The 27,092-nt window shown below is 41.0% G+C and overlaps 1 protein-coding gene across 2 annotated transcripts; it reads left to right on the forward strand.

Annotated features, from left to right (window-relative positions):
* The first annotated feature begins 665 nt into the window (after positions 1–665).
* Positions 666–27,034, forward strand: MPHOSPH8 (M-phase phosphoprotein 8). Of its 2 annotated transcripts, XM_063330727.1 has the most exons (14): positions 666–959; positions 5,583–5,738; positions 6,639–7,493; positions 10,412–10,508; positions 11,632–11,877; positions 12,323–12,448; positions 12,535–12,623; positions 13,767–13,907; positions 14,726–14,812; positions 16,777–16,931; positions 21,580–21,734; positions 23,071–23,198; positions 23,907–23,990; positions 24,874–27,034. In XM_063330727.1, the coding sequence occupies exons 1-14, from the start codon at positions 714–716 to the stop codon at positions 24,913–24,915; spliced, it is 2,607 nt and encodes an 868-aa protein (XP_063186797.1). In that variant the 5' UTR covers positions 666–713; the 3' UTR covers positions 24,916–27,034. The 2 variants fall into 2 exon arrangements, with proteins under 2 accessions (XP_063186797.1, XP_063186787.1); XM_063330717.1 differs by lacking the exon at positions 11,632–11,877 and having other exon boundaries at positions 670–959.
* The last annotated feature ends 58 nt before the right edge of the window (positions 27,035–27,092 follow it).

Genomic DNA, 27,092 nt, shown 5'->3' on the forward strand with positions numbered 1-27,092 from the left:
TTAGGTACTGGAAGGCCACTATAAGGTCTCCCTGGAGCCTTCTCTTCTCCAGGCTGAACAACCCCAACTCTTTCAGTATTGTAACATGCAAAATACGATGAGATTTAAAAGGGTTCTTTTTCCTCGTGAGAAACACCATTCCCCAACAGGACTTCATCCTGAGGCGTCCGTGTACGTCTTTCTTGTGCGTTTCCCCAAAACCTCACCCAGCCGAGGGCAAACACCTTTGTACCGGGACACTCCGCACGCTCTCGTCATTTTATTCGGACAAACCAGGCACACCCGGCCACCGCACCTCCTGCCAGGCAGGTCGGCAGCGCCAACGTGCCTTCCAGCGCCGCCGGGAACCGCCTCCCTTCTCTGGAGCGGGGCCGTGCGCCCAGCAGCGAGACCTGAGGCGGGGGCCGATCAGGCTTTGGAGAAAGGGGGCCCCGGGAGACCCCCCGCTGACAGGACCGGGGCTCCCGGCACTGCGGCGGGCCCCCGGGCCTGAAAACAGCCCGCCCCGGGGCGGGACCGGCGGGATCCCGCGGCCCCGGCGGGGCCTCCCGCCGCCGCTGAGGGCACGGAGGCCTCAGGGCTGGGGGCCCCGCCCCTGCGCGTCACGGGCTGGCGGGGCGCCTATTGGCTGGGGCCGCTGCCTCGCTCCCTCCTGGCCCCACGGTGGATGTCGCAGCCGCTTTTCACCGTTGTCGTTTGAAATTCGGCCCAAAATGGCGGCGGCCGGGAGCGGAGCTGAGGCGGCGGCGGCCAGGCTGGAGGGGGCGGAGGAAGAGGAGGAGACGGCGGCTGCGGCGGAGGATGAGGAGGACGGGGAGGAAGACAGCAGCGGGGCTGGCAAGGCGGCGGGAGCGGCGGCGGGAGCGGCAGCCGGCGGGGAGGCCAGTGGCGGCGGCGAGAGCGAGGAGGAGGAGGACGTGTTCGAGGTGGAGAAGATCCTCGACGTGAAGACCGAGGGGGTGAGTGCGCGGCGCCTCCGGCCGCTCTCCCGGCACCGCGGCGGGCCCCCCGGGCGGGGCGGTGGCAGGTCCCTCGGGGAGGCCGCGGCAGCGGGGCTGGCGGGCGGCCCGGCCGCCTCCTCAGCGTGGCCGGCGGCTGCCCGGGGGTCAGGTTTCGCCCGGGTCCCCGGGGAGGTGTCCGGGGGCGGCTGTGAGCCGCGGGCTGGCGGCGGGGTGGGCCTGGGAGCCTTTCCCTGCGGGCGGGTGGGCAGTGCGGGCTGCTCAGGCAGATTTCCCTCCACCGACCATGCAAAAATAGTAGTTCCGTTATAATTGTAAGTTAAAACACGCCGCGCGTAATTTTGCAAGGAAGCTTTTTGTATCTTACGGCTTTGGCTAAAGAGACTAAATCTGGAGTGTCTTTACTAAGGTGTCTTGTTTTGTCTGCATTGTTAAATTACTCTCTGTTCTTAAGGGGGAACTGCAGTAGTGTTTTGATGTAAAGTGTTTGAGTGCAGGAATGAGCAGGATTTAATATAATGGAGAGCTTGGAGGTGGTTTCAGGGTATGTTTAGTGAGACTGCGTTTACTGGCTTATAAAATATGTGGAAGACCTCTTAAAATAAGAGAGACTTCTTCCAATTAAAATAACTCTGTGGTGGTCTTTACTTTGTTTAGACAGAAATACTATACCTTCTTTTCTTTCTTTGAAAGCAGCCTAGGCTGGTTGAAGTTCTTCTAAAATTTCCTAAACATCAAATACAAAAAGTAATTAACAAAACTTTTTTTTTTTAATGATTTTGTGTCTGAAAATTGTTTATTTTAATAATGTATGGATTTTATTTTAGGCTTCAGTCAGGTACATGATAGTATAGAATTCTGCCTGCTCAGTGTAATACATCAGGGTTTTGAAACATTGGAGAAACATTGTTTTGAAACATTGGAGAACCTTCAGATCAAGAATTTCTTGGGTATTTGTGGTGATTAGGTTGCATCTTGGCTGAAATATCTTGATGGCTTAAGAATGTTATGCTTTCAAGGTAATACAGTATTTATAGCTTTGCCTGTGTGAAGTGTTGGTCAAAATAATCAATCAGGTTGGAAAGAAGAGGACTCCTTTTTTTCTTTCTCCTCCCCCTCCCAGCAGTGGAAACTAAAATCTGTAGGCTGGGGGGGTGTCATACCATTCCACACACTTCTAAAGAGTACCAGAATACATCAAGTCCCATCTCTTAAAAAGGTGTGTAATGTCCATTCTTTCTGTCATCTTCCTTGTCCAAGCAGCCTGTTCTGCAGCAGGTTCTGAGCTGTATGCATTTGATGTTTCCAGCCTGGGTCGGTGCAGTTAGCTTTACTGCATGCGTGTGCCTTACCCATTATGTGTTGGTTGTAGCTTTGCAGTGTGGGCTCTAGTTGCATCAGGTCACCTATCCGTTGCTCTTCAATGGGGACCATGTTCCTGTGCTTCAGAAATACAGGGCAAGACGGGTACTCGCACCCAGTCCAAACTTCTGAAATGGCTGGAAAAAGCTGTGTGTTATATTCAGTGGAGTATATTTTACGTAGTCTGCTTTAGAGTAGTGGTTCCCAGCTTGCAGATTCCCAAGTCCCATACAAAGTCGAGGCAGACACACCGAGTCAGCCACTGTCGCGGCCAGCATAAGGCCAGTGGGTGTGTTCCCGTGTCACAGTTGCAGAAGCGGGAGAGATGGAGAGCACTGCACAGAGAAGCCCTTGTCATTCATGGTCCTGGTGTTGCTGGAGCCGATAGTAGTGGTAGCAGGAGAGACAGCACTCCTGGGATGGGATTGGGCTGGGGAGTGAGACCTGCTAATAAACAACACATAAACACGTCCTACTTAAGAGGACAAGCAATAAAAGTTTGGAAATGTTTCCTCTCAGTATATCTGAAAGCCTTTCACAATGCACCGCAGTTGTTTTTGTACTAAAACAACAGGCTCGTGACATTCCCCAGTGGAAATGGGTAACCTTAACTGCTTTTTAATGACATGGTGATGCTCCTTTCTGTACAAGTTGGTTTTAGCCCATTGCTACTTCTTATAGAAACTACAGCAGTATAAAAATTTTTGGAAGTGTTCTATTATTTGTAAGGGATACAGAGGAAAGAAATAGCAATGTTGAGTAAAATAATGTTGATGGATCAGTGTGTGTATATGTACACACATACATACACTGTGTGTGTAGGCTGTGTATGTATATTTAGTATAATGATCAATCTCCCATCTTAACACAAGCTACATTTTTGTATCACTCTCCAAGTACAGGATATAGAGTCATTCAACAGCCAAATAGTCTTATATTTGCATTAGACTTTATTTTATCCATCTTTCTCAATTAATTAAAAAAGGACTTCTGACTCATTTTGCGCCTGAGTTACAAGGGTGTAACAGTAGCTCTGCAGCTGACTGAAGTCCTGTGTCTGAAATGGCATAGCCCTGTACCACCAGACACAGGTGAGAGGCCAGCTGGCTAGCAAGCAGATTTGCAGGAAGGGAGCCGTGAGTCCCCACAGATGTGGACATGAGTCAGCAGTTCTTGCAGCAAAGGCGGATAGCAGCATCCGAGAGTATAGCCAGCAGATCGAGGGAGATGGTTTGTCCTCTTCTCAGCACTGCTGAGATACACCCAGAGTGCTGTGTCAGAGTTGTGGGCTCCCCAGGACAGAAGAGACATGGGCGTACTGAAGTGGAGGGTTATGAAAACAGTTTAGGGAGCTGGAGCACAAGAGCCTGAGACAGCTGGGTTTGCTCTGCCAAAAGAAGAGAAGAATCAGGGGTGATCATAGTGGTATCTATATCTACTTAATGGGAGGATGTAGAGAGGACAGAGTCAGATCCTTCTCAGAGGTGCACAGTGAACGGATGAGAGAGGCAGTGGGCACAAGCTGGAACACGGGGAAATCTGAATAGATACCCTTGACTGGGCAGGTTTCTGAGCAGCCTGATCTAGTTGGCCCCGCTTTGAGCGGGGCATTTTACTTGATAGTTCTTGAGACCCCTGATAACTGAAGTTATTCTGCCACTGTAATAAGAAAGTTACTGGTCATTTATTTCATGAGTACAGCCATTAGAAGAAAGAGACAGAGGCAAGTGAACATGATTTTGAAAACTAGTTCCTAAATCAAGAGTGTATGGTTAAGCTAAATTATAAGTATTACACTAATGTGTCTGAATATAGGCTATTTATTTATATGTCCGGTAAGTAAAATACAGAAGATTGTAAGTAGAGTTGATTGCTAAAGTTTAATGGCATATATATACACTTAGTCAAAGGTTAATGGTGCTCAGGCAAAAACATACATTTATGGATATAAATAGATTTAATAGTAAGTGTCAAATGACAGTTCTGAAGCTTTCCTTCTCTGGGCTTGGTTGGCAGTGTAGGATCTTTCAGAGCGTTATCAATCTATTTTTCCTAGAAAGAGATATTATTATTTTTCATCTCCAAAGGTGCTTTCTGTAGTACATTCGCTAATACTTTTTTTCGGGGTTTGGTTGTTAGTTTGTTGTTTTGTTTTCTTAGAAAAGAAGTTCAGGAATGGCTATGTTGCCTCAAATTCATTATTACCTTTTCTGTATGGACAATGGATTTTCTTAAGTTTGATGCTAGCTTTTGTCATACATCTGTTTTGAAGAGGTTTAGTCAACAAAGGTGACCGCATTGATTTCATAGGACATGTCTCTGCTTTTTCGTTAAGCTTGGCGCAGGAGGCCCCAGGTTGCCACTTGTCTGGCTATATCAGCAACGTGCTGAGTCCAAGCAGATAAGCCTTGCTTCTCAACAAGAAAAGGAGTCTATCTTGAGAAACATAAGGATTCAGACTACTTTATTTAGGAGAAAGGCAAAAGATGATTTGGTACAATGTTTTTGGGGTTGTTTTTTTTACATGGTAAAAAACTTTCTAATCTAGTGAAATAACAAGATAGAGACTTAAAGGTGCAATTTCATCCTATGGTGAAGATAAATACTATTGAAACAATTGGTTTAGGGCTTTCATGTGTAATCTTTTACCAAAATTTTTGTAACTAACTCCACTGAGATGCACATACTCAGATTTTGTCTAGGTCTAACTTGATCTCACTGGTGGCTTTGTGTTTTTTCTGATTGTTGGTATTTCAGTTTATCAAAAGCAGCACTGATTACAAATCTAACGTTATAAATTCCAATATAAAACCAGGTGAATGGTATTAATGCATTATAAATTTCAAGGTTTTATATCAATTTTTTCAGCAAAGAGAAGAAAAGAAGCAATTCAAGCTTAGAATTTTTGTGGAAGTATTACAACTTTAAAAAAAGTTTCATAACTGTCAGAAAATCCATTTTGCTAAAATGACTATGAATTTATGATTTGTACATTGTAGCTGTGGTTCTGAACAAATTTTAGATATTACAAATGTTTTCGATAAAACCACTCCAACTACTGAAATGTTCTACAACATACGTAGTTCAGTTTGTGTTGCAGATGGAAATAATTCTGAGAATTCTTATGTCAACATTGGGTTGAACTCCCATTATATTCATTTCTATATACACAAAATGATATATCCACCGAGATCCCCAAGAATTGAGTAGATGATGAATACGGTGCTGTATTGTATTAAATGTTGGGGTTTTTTCTTACAGGGTAAAATTCTCTACAAAGTACGGTGGAAAGGATATACTTCCGATGATGATACCTGGGAACCAGAGGTTCATTTGGAAGACTGCAAAGAAGTGCTGCTTGAATTCAGAAAAAAAATTGTGGACAATAAGCCTAAACCTGTTAAAAAAGACCTACAGGTGTGTTTCACCTTTTAATATCTTCCACTGAAGACGTATTCCCTATCTGGGCTCTGCTAATGGGGGGAGGGAGAAGGGAAGACATTTGGGACCTGGAAATAGGAAGACTTAAAGCATCTCTTTGATCCATAAGTATTTTGCTTCATGTGAAACTGAATATTGTTGCTGCTCTCTGGTTAAGGGCTTTTTTTTATTATTAACTGACAAGTTTGCTTGTAGACTCTAAATCCTTCTAAACGTTATTTCACCTTTTAATAGGACTATATAAATGATATATGGTCATTTTGTTTTATTTTTGACAACATGAGCAACCCCCTTTCCCTACCCACATGCACACTGTCTTGTCTGTGAAGGTGGGCACAGCTCAATTCAGTTTCCGTCTTTGTGTAATAGATTGATGAGTTTTTGCATGTTAGCCATAAAATTTGCTAGGATAGGAATACAGAAAAATTAATTGCAAGAAAGCAGCATATGGCTTTTTCTCTTCTTTTTTTAACTGAACTGCTTGGTCAGTTTGAAAATGAAGAGTAAGAGTCTTTTTTTGAAAACTGGTACCCTTCTTCTGGGAAACCTATAGGTAAATTTTACAAAGTCAGATTAATTGTTTTTGATGTAAAATAGTTCAGATCTGTTTCTGTTCTGGAATGTGATTGTTGGATGTCTGATTGGTTTACTTGACTTTGTTTATATATAGATTGTCATTCAAACGGTTAGTAATGTAATTTAGGTGAGCTAAAACTGTATTTGCAAATTAGGAATGATATTTGCAGTGACAAAAAGATTCAAGTGCTTGAAGATTTACTTTTTCCAAGCACTACCGCTACCATTTTTGTGTAGTTTACACCCAAATGATACATTTCAGTGGAGAAAGAAATGTTTCTTTTTTTCCTTACCTTTTAGAAACTATCTCTAAATGATGATGTATTTGAAGCAGAATCTGACAGTGACTGGCAAAGTGAAACAAAAGATGATGTTTCACCAAAGAAAAAAAAGAAGAAGTCAAAAGATGGAGAGGACAGAAGTCCAGATGATCTGAAGAAGAAAAAGTCTAAGTCTGCAAAACTCAAAGAAAAACCCAGAACAGAATGTGAAAATTCCTCAGATACTTTGGTTTCAGATTCAAAACCAAAAAAAAGGACTTCAGAAACCAAGGAGGATTCAAAGGACCCAAAGAAGCAAAGGAAAGAAGATACTAAAGAAATCAAGAAAAAGAAGGGAGATGTTAAAGATTTAAAAATAAAATCTAAAGAAGATTCTAAAGAAAATAAAAAATCACGGAAGGAGAAGTGTGGAGATGTTCAGTTTGACTCAGAGTCAAGTACTCTCGATGATGTGTTTTCTCAAGGAACTGATAATGAAAATTCAGACTTAAATTCTGAAAATAAAGATGAGAAGCAAAAGCTAGTAAGTGGAGAAGAGAGACTGGAACAAGAACTTGCTGAAAAAGATTCCGTTGCCGATAGACATCTTGATGGATCAGCGAGTAATGAAGATGATAGTATTGATGTTAAGATTAAAAGAAAGAAGAAAAAAATTCAGAAAGCTGAAGATTATAAAGAGGAAGGTAGAAAAGTGGAAACTCAGGATATCTATTTAGAGAAGAAAAGCATGCACAAAAAGCAAAAAGGTCAAGAAAAAGTAAAAACGGTACCGGGAGAGTTGGAGAAGGTGTCACCTGCTCCTTCACCAGCGCAGAAGGGTTTGAAATTGGGTGCTGATGAAAGAGGATCCAAGTCCACTGATTCAGCTGGGGAGGTAAGCAATGTTAAGGCATTGAGGTGGGGGCTGGAGGTTAAATCAAACCTGCAAGGTACAGATATCTCAAAAGGCTACTGTTCATGATGGCAAAGAAGAAAATGCAAATTGGAAAGTTAATGGCCTGGGTGATGCTAAAGAAAGCCCACTGCACAATGTAGAGGAGAGACTGAAAAATTTCTGGATCCTGAACTCTATAAAGGAGGGACTGCTTTAGGGGAGAAGGGTGTCTCAAAATGTGAGAGTATGAATTTCTCCTGGTTTTTATGTGTACTTACTTAGAATTAAATTTACTGTTCCTCCAAAGCATGCTGTCATTTTTAGCTTTGTTCCCCCCACCTTCAACAGTTGCCGCAGTTTGACTTTTTTCTACTTGTCTAGTAAAACATTCAGTCTTGAGCAACTGTCCATCCAACATGGCACAATGAAGTGCACTTTTGAGTTAAAACGCATACTTGATCTCTCTCAAAAGCCAGCCACTCCATTATACCTTACATGCGTTAGTACCTACCTGAGAATTGGAATGCTGAAATCGCTTCTAAACTTGAGTCTCCCAGATAATTGTGCAGCTGGCTTGTCTTGTTGGAATTCCTGGGGTGCTTATAGAGAATGCTTAGTTTCATGACATGGTTTCATATTAATTACAAATGCTGTACCTGTTCTAAGAAATGAGGTAAACAAATATTGGAATATTTATTTTTCCTTCTTTAATACGGTAGTGTTTTAAGAAGAGCAGGATAGTAAAGGTAAAAGGGAAAAAAATAATGGAAAAAATAAAACAGCATTTCTGGAATGTTTCTGAGAATATAATTTCTTTCAGCTGTTCTAATGCAGTTTGCAGATCATAAAACTTGGACTGCTCAGAGAAGCCACTTTCTGCTCAGAAACACCTTGATACTTAGTGGATTATATCCCGCTTCTTTTGAGGCCATAATTTTGTGGTGGCAAGTTTCTTCTGTCAGTTCAGCTGTGGTCCTCTGCTTAAGACTGTTGTATGTATGGAGTAGGCTGACTTAAACAAGGAAGTTTTGGGGTAGAGAATTATGTGGAATAATCTCAGAGCAGAGCTACACAAAGTAGTGTTTTTGCAGGAATTTAGTGGTGAAAGCTCTTGTAAACAAGGTTAAGCAATTACTATGAGGCATAGCCCAGTTTCAAAAAGTTATTTAATTAACTGAAATGGTATGACACTCTATTACTCAAGTATTTTCTTGTAGTTCAAGGCTATAGCGTTCATGAGAGAGAGACATCAGTAGTGATATCAGATAAATCTTTGGAATTCTGTTTTATTTACAAGTAGTATAAAAATCCTGTCACCCCAAACATGAAGAAATCAGCAGTTTGCTTATGGCTCTTCAGCCAGCGCTCTCAGTAAGTTGCTGTATGCCTTTCTCATGGCTGTGCTCCATAGGAGGTTGTGCTCCAAGGTACCAAGGAGGGCATTTTGCTTTTTTTTTTTTTTTTTCTAGGAGGCTTAAACAGTGTTTTCTGTGGATTTACTATATGGATGGGTTTGGTGGAGAGTTGTAGAGGTTTTTTGACTTCACTAAGTTATTGGCCCAAGCAGATAACTGATAACTCTTTCCAAATAAAATCATTGCACGTGTTTCAGCTACCTGTCTGAAAATGAAAGCTACTTTCCTTACGTAGCTCTGATTACAGAACACTGTCATGTCAATTTATAATATAGTATCCTCTATTTGGAGTCAGTTTGCATGCTGAACGATTCTTTCCACTTGATCTATCTCCAAAAATAAATGTGCAGTGTACGTTGTGCATCTGATCGGTAATTGGAAATCTGGAACAGAATTGACGATTACTGGTTTTAACAGCCTCTCTGAGTAGCAAGTATCTGGTAATCCCTTTAGTAAGTTACGGGTCCCCTCCTAAATGCTGAGCGTCTGTCGGCATCAACAGCTGTCTGTGCTACTAGGTAGTAATGTCAGTGATCAAAAGCTAAGGGTTTTTTGGAGGGGAGATGATGAGAAATACGGATTAAATGTTTCAGCTCTGCTAACACCTCATGATACACCAAATTAATCTATTTTTTTGTATGTCAAAGAAATGGCAGCATTTAATGATAAATTCAGTCGGTAGTTCTGATGGGGACTTCTTTTGGGGCAGTTTTTCAGAAAGCCAGGGCTATTCCATGTCCCAGGTTAGTGTCGGGGGCTGATACAAAACAATGCCAAGGAGCCTTGTCCCACCTACTCTGCAGTTTGGAATTTGCTGGCTGAATGGAGAGAGAGGATTACAGGAGGAGAAAGGCAGCCTTTGGTGGAGGCAGTTCAATTCTGTTTTGGCGAATTTGATTGTATATCTACATCTACCATAAATTTCTTCTGTGATATTGCTAAGCTCAGTCTTCTGTGGGGATATGGTGAGTTTGGGTGGATTTTTCTGAATGTTTTTCACAAATTACTCTTGCCGTAATGTTCTGTATGTGTAAACTGGAAAACTTGGAACCTTCTGTATACAAATCTCAAGTTTTCTCAGGTTAAGGTTCAAGTCAGTGCTATCGTAACCACTTTGAATGCGGGGCTTCAAATACTGTGAAATAATTACATTCTATTCAGGTTTGATATTTGTAACAAATGAAGAGGTCATCATTTTGAATTTACTTCAAAAATACTGGTTTTGGCATATCTGCATCTCATGCCATAAAGTACTTTGCTTGGCTGGGATGCAGTAGAAGTCTGAATTCAATTTGTTTTATTTTGGAAATAACACCTTTTCTTTCACAGAAGAAGCTTTCACAGACTTAACTTCTGACACGCCTGTTTAATTCTTCTTAAGTCTGTTGTATACAGGTTTGAGTAGTATTACTTTTAAATATATTTTCTCATTGGAGTGGTGAAAGTTTATTTTCCATTTTTTCTCTACCACTTTAATTTGATCTTTGTTCTCAAATCTATCAGGAGAAAGAAGTAACAAAAACTGAAACAAAAGAAAAACCTCAAAAAAAAGAGTCTGAAAAAGAAGAAAAGAGTGGGAAAGAACAAAAGGGCCTAAAAAGTAAGTTCGAACTGCTTTAAAAGGGAGAAGGGGAACACCCTTCAGGACATTCTCCTCTTATTTCTACTAGTATAGTTTTTGTACCACATGCTAGAAACAAGAATTTCTGCTTTTATTTTTGGAAGAAGTAGTCTGCTGTTTAATGGCTTTGTTAATATATGCTTCATGCGAATGCTGTACTTTCATGTATGAAGCATGGAAGCGTATAGGAATCTAACGTGTTTGTAGACAAGTCAAGATTTTGCCCTTTTGCATTTAATATTGTCAACTATGCTTCTGTAGCATGTAACAGTAATCTTATTTTAGAAGAATTAATCCAACTATTGGCTGTTCCTGAAGTGTTCAGATGACATTATAAATACACACTTTCAATGTTTAGAAAAACTAATAGAGGTTCCCATTAGACAAATTTCTTGCCTCTTCCTTTAGCCACAATGATGAGTTACCTTATACAACCCTTAAAATATCACCAGAACTGAATGATTTGATACAAGAAGAAAAATGTCTGGGTTTTATTTCTATTCTTAGTAGTATAATGGAGTATTAATGTTACCACTCTTGATCTCAGTAAAATTCTGGATGATTTTATTCAGGATAAATTCCCTCACTACTCTGATGAACTGAGGAAAGCTGGGTAACTCCACCTTTGATAATCGTGAATGGATACAGGAGGAGCTGTGATGGTTCAAATTGCTGTTGCTAGACAGACATCTTTCACTAAAAGTAGCATGGATGCTGACAATGCTCAAGAAAAATAGTAACAAACAATGATTAATTATTTTTCCTTATACAGCACGTGTCCTCTGTTAGTTCATTACAGATACTGAACTGTATTTTCAAAGTAGTAATTTACACATAATTCTAAACTATATTTCTTTAAAAGAAGACGGTACCGTGTTGAAAGCAGTCAGAACTCGGGCTTGTCAGGGCAGCTGGAGGTGAACTAGTTCTCCCTGATTTTTGGCTTATGTTGTTAAGCTTGCTGCTACACTTCAGCAATGATTAACGTACGGAAAGAGAACAGACCTCTTCTAAACGGACTCTGGTCACTCATTTAAACTTTGTTAAGTAATAGTCTTTAGTGGCTCAAGAGTTACTCTTGGTAGCTCTCTTAATATTCTAGGCTTTAAGGACATCAAACGTGCATTTGACTTGTTTAATGTAGCTTCAGAGGAAAACAGTGAATATTCTGAGAATAACTGCAAAAGAAAAAGATCTTCACTAGAATATAAATTCATAGAAAAATCAAAAGACAGCAAGGTGTACAAGGAAAGGGGGAACATAATAAGAGATGGAACAGACACATGGACTTACACTGCTGCAGAAGGCGATGGAGTAGGTGGGGATTTGTGTCAAATGGAGAGCTCTGGTGAGCAGTAGGTAGAAACAAATGCAAGGGAAAGTTGAGCACTGCAGTTAATATTTTCTCCATTCCTGCTTGCATCTTTTAGTGCTCCAATTCTTGTCTCCCCAGGAGGCTGAAAGGATGTTTTCTTTTGAAACTCATTGATAACTTTTCAGTGTGTTTCTGCTATTACGGTAATGGAGTGTTCACCATCTGTTACCACTTCAGCCTGATTTCTTACAACAAATAAGCAGTTTGTTTCAGGTAAAAGCATTTTGTGTCCATTTGTAACATAGCCTTCATTGTTTGGAACCGTTCCATGCTGACTTCCAGAGTCTCTTTGAATGAAAAGTAGTAGGATGTTAAGCTGCTGATCCATCATTGAAGCAATGGCAAGCAGTGAATGGTTTGGAAATTTATAAGTGACTTATTTTATGTTTTTTCTTTCGTAAAATCTTATACATGGTAGATGGCAAGCAGCAAGTCTTGAGTTTGGGTATGGACATGCAGTTAGAATGGCTGACACTAGAAGACTTTCAGAAGCATCTTGATGGAGAAGATGAGAATCATGTGTTGACAGAACCGATATCAAGTAGTGAGTAGTTGCTGGGAGGAAGGGGTATTTCTTAGATGGCGTTTCAAAGTGAAATATCCTATAACTGCATTGAATTTATTTTCTAGCGCTCCTGAGAGATGCTGTTAAAAGTGGGGATTATATGACAGTAAAGATGGCACTTTCTTCAAACGAGGAATATAATCTGGATCAAGAGGTAATTTTTCTGCAGTAGAAGTATTGGAGGGGGATGGGAGGAAAGAGTACAAATTTGGATTTGAAAAATTTTCCCCTCTTCCTCATAGCAGATTTGTGTCTCACCTTGGAAAAAAAGCAGAAACTGAGAAAAGGGAGCACAGAGTTTGAGTCTTCGATATTTGTTTTCCACTTCTTCCAAAGAAAAAATTAAGTTTGATAGAAGTAAAATTGGTAGAAGCATCCCAGTAGCTGGATTTGCAGCACATTTGCACACTGGATTTAACTGAATGTTAAATGTAGAACTTTACATGGTGTAAGGAATGATGATACCCATTAGGTGAAGTGGCTAAACTATGTAAAAAGTCTATACATAAAAAATAAAATAAAATTGAATGTTCTGTTCGACAGGCTGGGACCATTTCACTCCGTGAATAATTAGTTTGCTGCCAGTTCTTCATCAGCTGTGTTCTAAATGTTTTTTCTTTGAAGGATCTATTTTCCTGTTAAATAGTAATATAGTTCCATTTTTGAGAATTAAGATTTCTGGTATCAGTGTTTTCACGGGTGATCTCGTATAGTTGCATTATGTAGCATTTTGAGAACTGTACATTATGCTAAGACTTCTGTAGCATAGTAGAAAAAAATGCCAAATGAACTACTGAGGAAAGTATGTGATCTTTGAATTGTAGTGACTGGTGGAAAATTCAAGAATGAGTGAGGAGACTGGCCACGCACAGAAGTCACCTCATGCTTTGATAAAATCCCAAAGCAGCATTGTGGTAGCAGGTGTCTTGAGCCATCGTATTTTTCCTCCAGTGGCTGCTGATTTCGTCTTCCACTGTCTTGCTGTTTTCTCCACCCTCAGATACCTTGCTGCCTTTCTTCCTGGCTTGTTCTGGCTTTCCTCCTTCTTATTCTGGTCCTCGGAACGTTATGGGTTTTGCAGATTATGGAGCTCAGAGTGTGAGGCCTGTGGACAAGAGAAGCGGGAAGTGATAGTTTGTCAGTATTTGGCAGCCATGCATGTGTGAATTCTTCTGCCAGGGAGGGGAATCTCTGTGAAATCTGTTGATGCACTTGCAATTTTTGTCTTTCGGCTTTGATTTATCTTAAAGTTTTTAATTTTTTTATTTTTGTTTTAATACAATGATTCTTGTTGCAGGACTCAAGTGGAATGACCCTAGTAATGCTTGCAGCTGCTGGTGGGCACGATGACCTTCTCCGGGTCCTAATCAGGAAAGGAGCTAAAGTTAATGGTAGACAGAAAAATGGAACAACTGCATTGATACATGCTGCTGAGAAGGTTGGCTTCGTTATTGTTGTATTTTGTTTCTTGGCTCTTTTACTTACATTTAAAGTGGTACGCAATTTTTTTCCCTTGGATGATGCCTAAAAGGTACTTAGCAGGATATAGCAGGGTGACCTTAACTGCATAATTTCAGCAGCTGTGATTACTCTAGTGTAAATAAATCCTGATCACAAACCCTACCCTGAGTAGAAAATATCATAGGGTTACCTAGAGGGAAAGCGGAGGTAAAGGAGTGGAGGCAAAGGATGTCTCTGAATTTTGCTGTCGCGGGGGCTGAAGTTCTTGTGTTAGAATTGCTTGTTACGATCTCCGGCTACACAGGATCCAAACTTGGGGGACTTGGAGAGTAAATCTCTGATTAAGCAGGGTTTACTATTTGAGAGTTGGGAGATGGAGATGGTGGCGAGCTCTGCTCAAGCTCAGACCAACTAGACTAGTAAGTTAGAGAATGTTTCATGGGTGCGCTCTTTTCTTCCAAGTTGGTTCGTGTGTTTTCCTGTGTGCAGTAGGTACAAGGCCAGAAGGGGGCTTGATTCCAGTTTGTTGGTTAATGCAAACGTACTGTTTTCTTCCTGTGCTGTTCACTACTGCAAGATCTAGAAAAAAGTAAGAATTGTAAATATTCACGGCTGTCCACTTGCCTGAATCTGAATTGCTCTTTGCTAGCCATAGGAGAGAACAATGTTAATTGTGTCATGCCTCATGCTTTGGATTTTACTGATGGATTTTTAAATAAATGTCGCTATATATTCTGAAACAAAACCAGAATATTTTCTACTTACTTGTCTTGTGGGTTTGTGGGTTTTTTTCAGAATTTTCTAACAACAGTAGCTATTCTTCTGGAAGCTGGGGCGTATGTGAACATGCAGCAGAGCAGTGGTGAAACTGCTTTAATGAAGGTAAATTCAATGTTTGTCCTGGTGCGGTTTAATAATAAATACTTTTGGCAAGCTAATAAAACATAAAAACGTATTTGTAGAATTGATTTAGGGAACATGTACTATATTTGAAATGCAAATACTACTCTTAACTCATCTAGGCAGTGTTTTAATCCATTTTTGTAACATACTGTTATATCTAAACAATAAATGCAGATGCTGTCAGCATACAGTGCTAAATGTGGCTCATCATCCTCTTCCATTGTTTTGCTCAAAGAAATGCAGATGTGATCTTAAACTTGAGATAATCTGGTTGTCAGCAGAAAGAGAAAAATTCCAGAAAGGAGAATCTTTCACTTGGGTGTTGCTGTGATTGACTTCTGGCGTTTCATTGCAGGACAGAAATAAAATAACTGGTTTGCAGTCTCCTTCCCACTGCCTGTTCTGCACCTTTACTCCCCCCATCACAAAGGAAATTTTTAATTTTCCTTTCTTTTAATTTTGTTGTAATGGGAAAATTCTAAGACCCTTAAAACAGTCTGTAGTCCTCTTAATATTTTTTTTTTTGTTTGGATCAAATAATTTCACCAAAGTTCCCCTTGCTGATAAACACGCTATATTTATATGTAGGCTGCGTGAGGCAGTTTGTTTGCAGAAGAGGCTACAAAAGCTTTTCTGTCCAAGACAATGTGGGATTGTTTCTCTTCTATCCTCTGCAGAGCTTAACAAGTGTGGGGAATTCACATTTTCTGTAAAGAAGATGATAACACACTTGTGGTTTCCTCAGCCACTTCAGTCCAAAATCTCCTCATAATTTGGCTGCCTCCATGAACTTCAGTTTTGACCTTCACTGTTTTTAATGTATTTAATACATAATACATATTGGTATGTGATGCACAGCTGTACACACTTTATAATTGGCAGCCTACAGTGACTTATTCTGGGTATTTGTTTTGCTGTGCAGATACAAAGAACAGCATCTTCATTTCCAGTAACTTACTGGAACAAGTTTAGCTGTGTGTGGATAAACATGTAAATGTGTTTATCAAGTCACTATCATTTAACTGTAGGAGTTGGATCGTACCTTTTAGAAGGGGGGGGGAATTCTTGGCACTTAATTTTTTTTTCTCTGAGATGGTGTTTGATTTTTGTGGGATTTTGTTGGGGGGCTGTGGGTGGTTTTATTTATTTATGGAAGATTATGGATTGAAAGCACAGATGAAAGTTCAGAGCTGAAACAAATTTCAGAAGATAACGTTTGAAAGGCCTCATGAAGATAGAAATGTATATCTGTCGTGCCTTTCCCTAAATTGTCAGTGTTTTAAAAGCAAGTGACCAAGAGAGTGTGTTTGCGTTCTTCAAAGTAAAGCTTTCTTTAGACTTCCCTGTACTTTTGTCAAGTCTTTGGTTGACATCCCCTGAAATCCATGCCGTAAGTAACACTGAACGGCCTTGGAAACAGTGACTGTCTAACATAGCTAAACAACGATTCGGGGCAAATTCTGTTAACTTACTGCATGCCTGGAGTACCATTTGAACTGAGATTCCTAGGAACAGACACTTGGAAGTGTTGCTTTAGTAATTCTGAATAGTTCTGCAGAAACCCATTTATTCGGATAAACAATTGCAAGAAAGTTTACAGTTCTGAACTTCAGCAGATTAGATATTTTCACAGAACTTTAGGGGTTTATCTGTTTTCTATTTTTCTTTCCCTAGTCCACTTGGTAATCCTGAGTGTTGCTGCTTCTGTGGGATCAGATGTGTAGTGGTGCCTGGGTAAAGATAAAACATTTATGGAGTGGGATCCTGAGTTTCAAGTTGTGTTAGCATTTGCAGAGCAAATATCTAAGCTTGTTTTTCCGAATTGTAACTATTATTTTTTTTTAATTGATTTCTGCACTTCTGCTTACTTCAGTGTTGTGCTGTTTTCTAACGGGGGATTTGTCATTGTTGTCCATCCTTCCATCTTCTCGCTTTCTGCACAGGCTTGTAAAAGAGGGAATTCTGATATAGTGCGGCTTATGATTGAAAGCGGAGCAGACTGTAACATTTTGTCAAAACATCAGAACAGCGCGCTGCATTTTGCAAAACAATGTAATAACGTCCTGGTGTACGAGCAGCTCAAGAGTCATTTGGAAACGTGAGTAAACTGTACTTTGAAGTTTGTTCTGGTGAAGTTTGCAATACTCGGCATGTCATAATTTCAGTTTTAAGTCAAGGGGAAGAGGGAGGGATTTTAGGAAAGAAAACAGATGTGATTTGGGCAGAAAGTGAACTAATAAATCATGTGAAATGAAAACTATGTGAGCTAAGAGAATTAGCAGACACTTGCTTAAACACTGAGTAGAAAGGTGGAAAGAAGAAAAAGGGGATTACTAGAAGTGAAAGATTTATTAAACTGGAAATGCAGCGGCCGGGAAAACTAAAAAGCGCTGGACAGTTGATTGTAAACCCTTATTAGGGCATGCCAAATAAAATACCTTGCAGAAAAGCATTTAAAAAAATCAGAAACAAACAAAAGAATGCCAAACAAAAACACCATGCAAAGACAGTGCAGATAGATAGGGTGTTGTTGGACCCTTAAACGTTAGCTGTGAGCTGACAGTACCAGGGGTAAAACTTTTAGGCCAGTAAATGATGAAAATAAAAATCTTCATGCAGAACAGAATGACTGAAGTGTAACGTACTGTATGTGGTATGTGAAACATTCATGTCATGTAAAAATGTACTGAGCTGATGAATATACTGTGAGGGTGGTGAGGCACAGGAACAGGTTGCACAGGGAAGCTGTGGATGCCCCATCCCTGGAAGTGTTCAAGGCCAGGCTGGATGGGGCTTTGAGCAGCCTGGTCTAGTGGGAGGTGTCCCTGCCCAGGGCAGGGGATTGGAACTAGATGATCTTCAAGGTCCCTTCCAACCCAAACCATTCTGTGATTCTGTGAATATGGACGCTAAACGGAGACAAAATAAAAGAGAATCACAGAATGGTAGGGGTTGGAAGGGACCTCTGGAGATCATCTAGTCCAACCCCCCTGCCAAAGTAGGTTTGTCTAGAGCGGGTGAGCATTTAAACATTGAAAGAGCAAGCTCTTAAAATATCAATTTGTAGGAATACTGATAGTTAACATATCAGGACAGAAAACTGTAGTCAACAATGTTTAAACTTGGAGTAGACTCAAGGACAGTCTCAGAGCTTCTGCAGCAGGTGAGATTTTGCCATGAATGCATAGTTAGTGCGGGAAGAACACTGTCTCCGTGCAAGATCCTTTTATTGTTTTATGATGATTTTATCCTAACGATTTATCTATATAATATAAGACAGGCTGTCAAGTAATTTTTAGTCCAAGCTCATTCTTTTCTATTTTAGTGTTTAGAAAGCCCTGGCTGTTTTCTGTCTCTGATCTCTTGTGTTTCCCATCAGCTAATGTCCTACATGTGTCTTGACAGAAACTGCCGTGTGGTGGTCACTGATACGTGCTGTAGTACTACCAATATTCTTACTCTGGTTTAAATAATTATTAGTGCTCTTTCCTTTATAATCTTATTTAATACTAAATTTAAGTATACTAAAATATCTAAAAAGTCTAATAGGTCTATAGGTCTATAAGCAAACACTCACATACAATAATTGCAGCGGAGGTCATAATGGAGGTTAGGGAGTGCTTCTGTAAGGCAGAGAAATCTGTGGAACGTTTGCAAAGTGAAATGTCAGGTAGAAAAAGTATTAGTGCAAACCAGTAAAATACAAATAAATACATTTCCTGGGCAAGGTTGTATTTGCCTAGCAATTCTAAAGGAACTCAGTTACAAAATTACAGAATCACAGCAACACAGAATGAGTGAGGTTGGAAGGAACCTTTGGAGGTCATCTTGTCCAACCCCCCTGCTGAAGCAGGGCCACCTAGAGCTGGTTACCCAGGTCCCTGTCCAGACAGCTTTTGAAAATCTCCAAGGATGGAGACTCCACAACCTCCTTGGGCAACCTGTGACAGTGCTCAGTCACCCTCATGGTAAAAATGTCTTTCCTGGTGTTCAGAGGGAACCTCCTGTGTTTCAGTTTGTGCCCATTGCCCCTTGTTCAGTCACTGCGCACCTCTGAAGAGACCCGGGCTCTATTGTTTTTTGCCCCCTCCCTTCAGGTGTTTATTGATACATACACGTTCATAAGATCTGCTGAGCCTTCTTTTCTCCAGGCTGAACAGTCCCAGCTCTCTCAGCCTTTCCTCTTGTGTCAGATGCTCCACTCCCTTCGTCATCTTTGTGGGCTCTCTCCAGTATTTCCATGTCTCTCTTAGGAGCCTGGAACTGGATGTAGTACGCCAGGTGTGGTCTCACCAGTGATGAGGAGAGGGGAATCCATTGGACTACTGGCAATACTTGACTTAATGCAGCTTAGCATCGTCGGCCTTTGCAGCAAGGGCACGTTGCTGGCTCGTGTTCAGCCTGGTGTCCTCTAGGTCCTTTTCTGCCAAGGTGTTTTCCAGCTGGCTGGCCCCCAGTACGCACTGGTGCCTGGGGTTGTTCCTCCCCACGTGCAGGACTTTGTACTTCTCCTTGTTGAACTTCATGGTGTTCGTGTTGGCCCATTTTGTCCAGCCTGTCAAGGTCCCGCTGGATGGCAGCATGACCTTGTGGTATATCAGCCACTCCTCCCAGTTTTGTGTCCCCTGCAAACTTGCTGAGGGTACGCTCTGCCCCGTCATCCAGGCCATTAATGAAGATGGTAAACAGGACCGGACCCAGTATTGACCTCGAGGGTACTTCAGTAGCGACTGGCTTCCAGCTAGACTTTGTGCTAATGATTTTTGCTGACCCAGTGTTCTGGTCCGGTTTCATACTGGGAGGAAAGTATTGTCATGCCAGTATTTTTAACACACTGTAAAGCTTGTCTGAGGTATTGTAGATCACTGCATCGAACATCTCTCCTGAGCAGATAGAAGCTAGAAGGAATGTTTTCTTCCTACAGCAGGCTAAATGGGGAAAAAAATAAGTGCTAACAGCGTAAAAACTAATAATAATTTTTCAAACGTAGAAGTTAAAGTCAGCAGGGGCAGCTGAAGTGGATAAGTGGAGTATGTTGATTTTCCCCCAGGAAAGGAAAGCATGACTTGTGAGTGAAGGGTTTGAAGGCAACAGCAAGGATGCAGATAGAAGTGCTCTGGTACCTGCTGTTCAGTGTATTGAAACTTTGTCACTTATTTGCTATTTGATGCCTTTTCCGGTTTGTTTCCTGTTTAAAATCTGCCACTTTCAGTTTTGGCTAATCTGATGTCTGTGGGGTATCACTGTGGTAATGTCAATTATACAGGGAGTAATTACCGACTGAGGAAACTTCTAGATTCGTTACCTGAAAGTACCAGTTCAGTGCTTCTTGTCAATCAAAAAAGGAAGATAATGTAGCAGTAGCGGATCTGAAAATAAAATGTAAATCCATGGTGTCTGAATGCCTGAAATAGCACGTACCATTCCAGTTACCTTATTGCAAAAACAGACGAAGCAAAAAGGAAAAATAAAGATGATCAGAAATAGAGTAGCTTCTGTGAGGACAGGCCCAGGGCAGTGACACACGTCACCTTGGGACAGATTAAAAGGTCAAAATTTAAAATAAAATCAGAAAACAACAACAAAATAAAATAACCCAAAGCCATGAGGCTGGTTCTCCAGGCCACCCTGTGGAATGATTTAGTGATAGGTTTGAAACAGAGGAATATTTTTGCACAGAAAAACTGAATTACGGATCTTGTTGTTGCAGAATGCTGTGGTTGCAAGCGCAGGGGATTTTAGAAGGGATTAAGTAGATGTAAGGAGAGGTGTGATTTGGCTGCAGTCTCTAGTTTTAGATGCCTCTAAATCAGATTGCTGGAAACTAGGACAGTGTACTGAAAAAAGACAACTGTTTAATTTCCCATATTTAATACGGCTTTGTCTGGCATCTGGAAGCTCTGGGCTTGCTTTGGTGTGGCAGTTCGTGTGGCTTCTTTGCTGCCAAACGCATCAGTTTTAGAAATTTGCAGATGGTGGTCTGGGCTGGCACGGAGCGGGGGACTCTGCTCTGACCAACAGCTGAAAAAGCTGCAAAGCTGAGAGTCGGGACCTGTGCCTTGCAAAAGCTTTTAAAACCCATTTGTGTCAAAAGGGCTTTCTGAAGAGGATTACTTGGTAACCTGCTTGTAAAGGTGCCAAGGTAACCTTGTAAAGGTTAATGTGGTCCGTCTTTGAAGGCTGCACTACTCGCTTAAATTAAACCCTCCCCACACCCAAAAAAAACCCCAACCCCCCCCAGTTTGGCTCTTTAATGGTAGCCTTGCTACTTTTTCACTGCATTATTAGTAGAGTTTAACCGGGACCTGCATTTTTCCAATAGTATTGCCGGTAAAATTATACAGTGACTTACTTGGCATCAGGTTGGTGAGTCAGCCAGGCTGGGGGAGTGGGTGCCTGTTTCTGTTTAGCCACGAGGAACGTGCTGTTGTTTCAGGGACATCTTTGTACATAAAGAGCCTTCAAAATACCTGGCTAATTGGAATGGTTTTCAAGCTGCCGCAGTGCATTTGTCTCAGCTTTTTGTTATTGTGGACCTGATAGATCAATACTTTATTAAGAAAGTATTGGGGCTTGGGGTTCATCTGTGTGTAAATGATGTTGGAGTGATGAAGGCATTCGCTCCTGAAAATCAGGAATCCAAAAAGGTAATCCCGGAATCCTTTTCCGCGTCAGCTTTCATGAGGTCTGTCTGGTAAAGTCATTTTATGATGTGAAGTACATGCCTCACTTGTTTGGTCTTTCAGGCTCTCCAGAGTAGCAGAAGATACCATCAGGGATTATTTTGAAGCTCGTCTTGCTTTGCTGGAGCCGGTCTTTCCAATTGCATGTCATCGTCTCTGTGAAGGGCCAGACTTTTCTACGGATTTTAACTATAAACCCCCACAAAATGTGCCAGAAGGTAGGGGGGGTTGGGGGGGTGGTGATGGTGTTTGGGTTGGTTTGATTTTGGGCTTTGTTTTTTTTAAGAAACTGCCTTGTAAGTATGTCTTAAAGTATCTGCTATGTGAAATTAGTTTTGTATGACTTACTGTATTGCAGTACATTACATTAAGGATGCTCCAGTTACGGAGTGTAGGGAGAACAACGATGTTTTGATGCGTTGTGGGTGGGCTTTGTGTGTATCTTTGTTTTTAAGAGGTTTTTTTATTGCCACATGCACCACTTCTTTCCTCTGTTCACAGGTTACGTTAGCCCTGTGAGGGTTACACGGCTAAGTGACAGGTATTATAGGAAAGGAGCGGTTTACCTTAGAATTCCTAATTTTGAAAAATCTTAATCTAAGAGCGTGTTTAGACAATCTCATAGTGGATCGTCTTGTTTTGTAGACAGTACCTAACACATGGGAGTCTCCGAGGACAGTCTCAGCGCTGGCATGATACAAACACAGTCTAGAAACACTATAAAAAGCAGCCAGCATCAGTCAACTCTGGTTTGCCCTTAGACCCTTTGAAAAAGCTGGGAATGAAATTGCCAAGATCCTTGGGAATGTGTCTTCATTCTTTCAGGAATCCAGATACTAACCTCTAATGCTTGGCTTAGCCGAGTCGTTTTTATTCACCTTTGGAGTATATCAGGAAAACGTCTACTGATAGCGATTTTTCTTGAAATAATACATGACTGTGACTGCAGTACCACTTCAACGAAGATGGAAAGTGGTTGTGTCTGCCTGGTTTTCTGGTTGTTAAGAGTTGTAATATAAGTCTTCCAGTTCTTAATTATTGGTATCCTTGATAGAATTAAGAAACCTTATGTAAGTTTATGTATTAAAATGAGGCATTTGTGGGTATTGAAGGCTGTTGCTTATTGAATTTCAGTGCAGTTCATAAAGCTCTATAATTGACTTGGCTCGCTTCTCCCTGCCAAGGGAACAGACAAGCCAAAGCACATTAAATTCCGTAACTCTCCTTAGATAAACCTAAAACAGAGAGGTGAACCACACCGAGCATTGCCCTGTCGTTTGCTCGCCTTTCGAACAGCCACGTCACGTTCTTTCTGCTGCCAAAAGACCTCAACTTAGTGACCGAGTCAGTTGTGTTCTGTGCTGGGATCTGCTGGCATGGGAGATTATTGGATTTCTGCATGTTGCTTTGATACTCCATTGGTGTTCAATATATATATACAATATAATGTTTATATTTTTATATATATTGTACCTAACTGTCTTCAAAGGTTCAGTGTATGCGGTTGTTCTAACTAAGGCATCTCATGTTGCATTCATGTGACTTCCCTTTCAGGATCTGGAATTCTTCTCTTTGTTTTCCACGCAAATTTCTTTGGTAAAGATGTCATTGCTCGGCTCTGTGGACCATGCAGTGTACAAGCTGTGGTTTTAAACGACAAATTCCAGCTCCCTGTATTTTTGGTAAATCTTTTCCTATTGACTGAAAAACTACTTTATAAAGTCTTTATGGAGCAGCCTGGGAAATCTTAGTGCCTTAATTTGGATTTTGAGTATTGTGATGAAGCTTTTTTTTTATCATGATGGGGTGGGGTTTTTTAAATAAAACTTAATTTTTCTTTGTATATGGAGAGAACCACAAACCTTGCACGTACCAGACTCCATAAAAACTTATGCTTTAAAAGGCGCGGGCATAGTCCTGGGCAAGCTGCTGCTGGGTGGCCCTGTGTGAGCCCCAGGCGGTGCCTGGTTGGACTGGATGACCTCCAGAGGTCCCTTCCAGCCTCAGCCCTTCTGGGACTTGGTTTGAGCAGGCAGGTGGGAATGCTGAATTTAAAGCTGTTTCACTTCTCAAATTCACCTGGCTTCTCAAATTTTTGACCCAAGTTAAGTTCTTAAATATAACTACTTTGCTTTGTTTTAATAACCTCCCTCATATTTCTAATGATTAACTTCTGTTTCTTGATATTATTTTTTTTAAATTAAACGCATTGCTGTGCATGCTTTTTAAAGTTGTCTTGTTTTCTCTGTCGTTGCATCAAAAGTTCTTTGCAGTATACGCAACTTTCAAAAAAGGCTGAATGTTAAAATGTTGTGTTCTGTTAGTCCACTCATACAGCGCTTCCAGCCGTATCCTGCCATTAACTCTGTGCGTTTTCTTTTTCCCTTTAGGACAGTCACTTTATTTATTCCTTCAGCCCTACTGCAGGCCTTAACAAGCTTTTTATACGGTTGGCAGAAGCTCCTACTGCCAAGGTACAGGTTGCTCTCAGAATTAAATGTGTATATTAATTTTTTTATACAATAACTCTTCCGTAGTCTAAATGCTTCCTACTTGTATGTTGTAACTGTAAAACTGAGGACTTCCCACTGTCTCCTCATCCCGGTTCCCATCCGTTATAGCTCCATCCTGTGACATTGCCAGAACTTAGGAACACTCCGAGGGTGTTAGTTCTGTCGTAATGTCAGAACTGTTCACGCACCAGGATACAACGATGTTACAGCTAAACAGTTTTCCCATTTATATTGTGAATTTAACGACTAACAGATAGAGTGCCAGTTATTTTTTGCATACCAATGTTTATGCTTGCGTGTTCGGGAAAACTTGGAAGTTTTTACTAGGATATGCAGTTTGCTTTTCAGTAGTCTGTTGTATTTTACCGGTGGTTTGGGCAATAGTCCCACTACATGTTGCAAGATGAATAACAGATCCCATTCTGGTAGAATTTGTTTTTATCCTTGGAAGATGCACCAGTAAATTTTCTAGATCTTCAGCTTTAAAACTTATACTCTTAAGTGTTTTATTGTGCTTTTTTTTTGTTTGTTTGTTTACAATGAAAAAAATTGAACTCCATATTCAGATGAAAGTATGTGTGTGTGCCTAGTTCAGGTTTGTGGCTAACTCAGCACCACCTCAGGCAGTGGTGCTCTACCCGGGTCCTTCACAAGCCATTCCTGTTTCAGTAGGGCTGCCAGGAACTCATTTGATTAAACACAGATTGACACCTCCTTTTTTTTTTCCCCCCCATCTTAGTCAGTAGCAATTGTGTGCCTTTTCTCGTGCTTCCCTATTAGAAGTGTTTAACGCAGTAGTTACGTGTGAACAACCTTTATATGAGACCTTTGTTTGCTTTTCCAGGTAAAGCTGCTAATAGGCGCCTACCGAGTGCAGCTGCAGTGACCCTGGCGCCGCATGTGCTGCGTGGACTGACGCTCTTCTGGAGCTACTCCTCATTCCTCTGTTCAGAGACTGACAAAGCAGTTTGGAGCTTTTTGGCACCACGCTCTGAAGACCAGTTCCCATCTGGCTGTCACTCGTTGGCAGTCCCGTAGGAAAGCGTGTGCTGGGGAGCAGCTCAGTGCGCTGCGCCGCCGGGACAGGGTTGTCAGCTTTTTTTACTTTGTACAGATGTAGATGTAAGTATTTGTGCCAATACATATAACTCTGGTTTTCTTTAACTCGTGGAGTCCAGACTGCATATTTCAGCTTTTCCACAATGTGGAATGGTGCATATAAGAACTATTTAAGGTAACTACGTAAAATGTCTTTTTTAATAGAAAGATCTTTTTGATTTGTAAACTAAAATTTTCTACTTACTCTAACAACTGTAATGTTTCTATGTAAAATGCAGAACTGTCATGTTCTTAGAGCCGTGGGCAGAAATTACACTTTGAAGTCACTGCATTAGATTTAACTTAGAATTGCTGAGGGCTGGGTTCTGGTTTGAAACTTTTCCTGCTGGTGTCTCCCAGTGAGAAAGCGGCTCAGAGCGATTCCCTCTGAACAAACGCGATTGGGGCTGCAGGGACGAACAAAGACACCTGAACAGGCTCCGCTCACAGAGGATCGCAAGCAGCGGTTTAAAACGACTGTTGTGTTAGAGAAGCAATGGAGAATTTTAGAGAGGTCTCAACTTCTGAGTGGTTAGTCGAGAGAGATGGGAAAACAAACGTTAAGCCGAAAATAGTGAACCAGAGAAGTTGTAACTACCTTGACTGTGCAGGCGAGGCTTCTTCTAGACGAGAAGATACATCGAGGGTTCCAGATACTCTCAGCCTGACAGATGAGAACATGTACTGCCCTTTCAGTCAAAAATTCAGTTCCTCAGTGCAAAGAGCTGCTATCTTTTTATTTTATTTTATTATTTAAATGACCCATTTTATCAGGTGACAGCAGTTCTGTAATGGTCCTGTGCTATAAAATACAACTGTAATACTTCTGCATGAAGTATAGAATATTTTTCTTTGTAAATTAACCAACATCTTGAAAAGTTTAAAAAAAAAAAAAAAAAAGGAAAAAAGAGGAAGAAAAAAAAAAAGTCCAGATTGTGCCTTTGCTGTTCTGGTTGCCAGGTGTAGTTTACATGCCACTATGTGCCTATCTTATTAGCAAAACTATTGTGGATAAATTCTTAGTGTATTTGAGTGCTCACCATCAAAATGGTGCAGATGTAGTACGCAACCTTTTAAGAAATGTGACTTCTTAATATTAAGTTCAGTTAACCCGTTTTTAATTTTTGGTTTGTGAAAGTTTAAAACTTTCCTATTTAAGAGATGCTGAAAGAGTACGTAACAAAGCACACTATTTCAATTTTGTGGAATGTCACATAAAGCTGTATGAAACTAGAACAGCAACGTGACATACAGCTGCTCCTTTCTGGTTCGATTTAGAATAGTTGCCTTTCCTTTCTGCAAACAAACAGTGTTGACGGGATGTTCACAAGTCTGGTTTTGAGCAGACTTGGTACCTCCAGCTCTCGGGAGTATGCTAGATGATACCTCATTTTATGAAGCGTGAACACCTGAAATGCATGAAGAGCACTGGCTGAGAATCGGGGATGTCACCACCACCAGCACTTGGGACTTTGTGTAGCTGCAGTTTTTTAGTCACTGTGTGTAACATAAGGAAAGGGGCTGCTGGTGTTTCCTTCTGTTGCAGTGACCCCTTCCTCCATCACTCCTGCGTTGTCCGCGTCAGGGTGTCGTGCGCATGCGCTCAGCGCTGTACAGCACGTGTTAAATGTTTGAGCTGTTCCAGGTGGGGGGACAAAATGTTTTTGAACAAATGTCCATATAATATAGATGCTTTTTAGAAACTGTTGTACAGTCTAACCTCAAAATGTCTGGTAATGCTCCAAGAGTTGACACAGCAGGTAGTTTGTCAAAGGCTATTAATTTTGGAGGCGGTTTGTTTTGTTTGGGGGTTTGGTTTGGTGGTTGTTTTTTTTTCCTTAAAGCATTTGGGAGAGAGGGAGGAGTTTTACAGGACATGGGAATAAAATTTGGGTTCATGATGCATTTGAGGGATGGAGTTTGCAGTCATCTTTCTCTCTTAATTGCTGATATAAATTCAAAACC

The sequence above is a fragment of the Chroicocephalus ridibundus genome, chromosome 1 (genome assembly GCF_963924245.1).
Source record: "Chroicocephalus ridibundus chromosome 1, bChrRid1.1, whole genome shotgun sequence".
Classification (NCBI taxonomy): Eukaryota; Metazoa; Chordata; class Aves; order Charadriiformes; family Laridae; genus Chroicocephalus; species Chroicocephalus ridibundus.

Coding starts and splice junctions, on each gene's coding strand:
- MPHOSPH8 (XM_063330727.1), top strand. CDS start 714: ATGGCGGCGGCCGGGAGCGGAGCTGAGGCGGCGGCGGCCAGGCTGGAG. Junction 16,932..21,579: donor CTCAAGAGTCATTTGGAAAC/GTGAGTAAACTG, acceptor TTGGTCTTTCAG/GCTCTCCAGAGTAGCAGAAG. Junction 23,991..24,873: donor CAGAAGCTCCTACTGCCAAG/GTACAGGTTGCT, acceptor TTGCTTTTCCAG/GTAAAGCTGCTAATAGGCGC.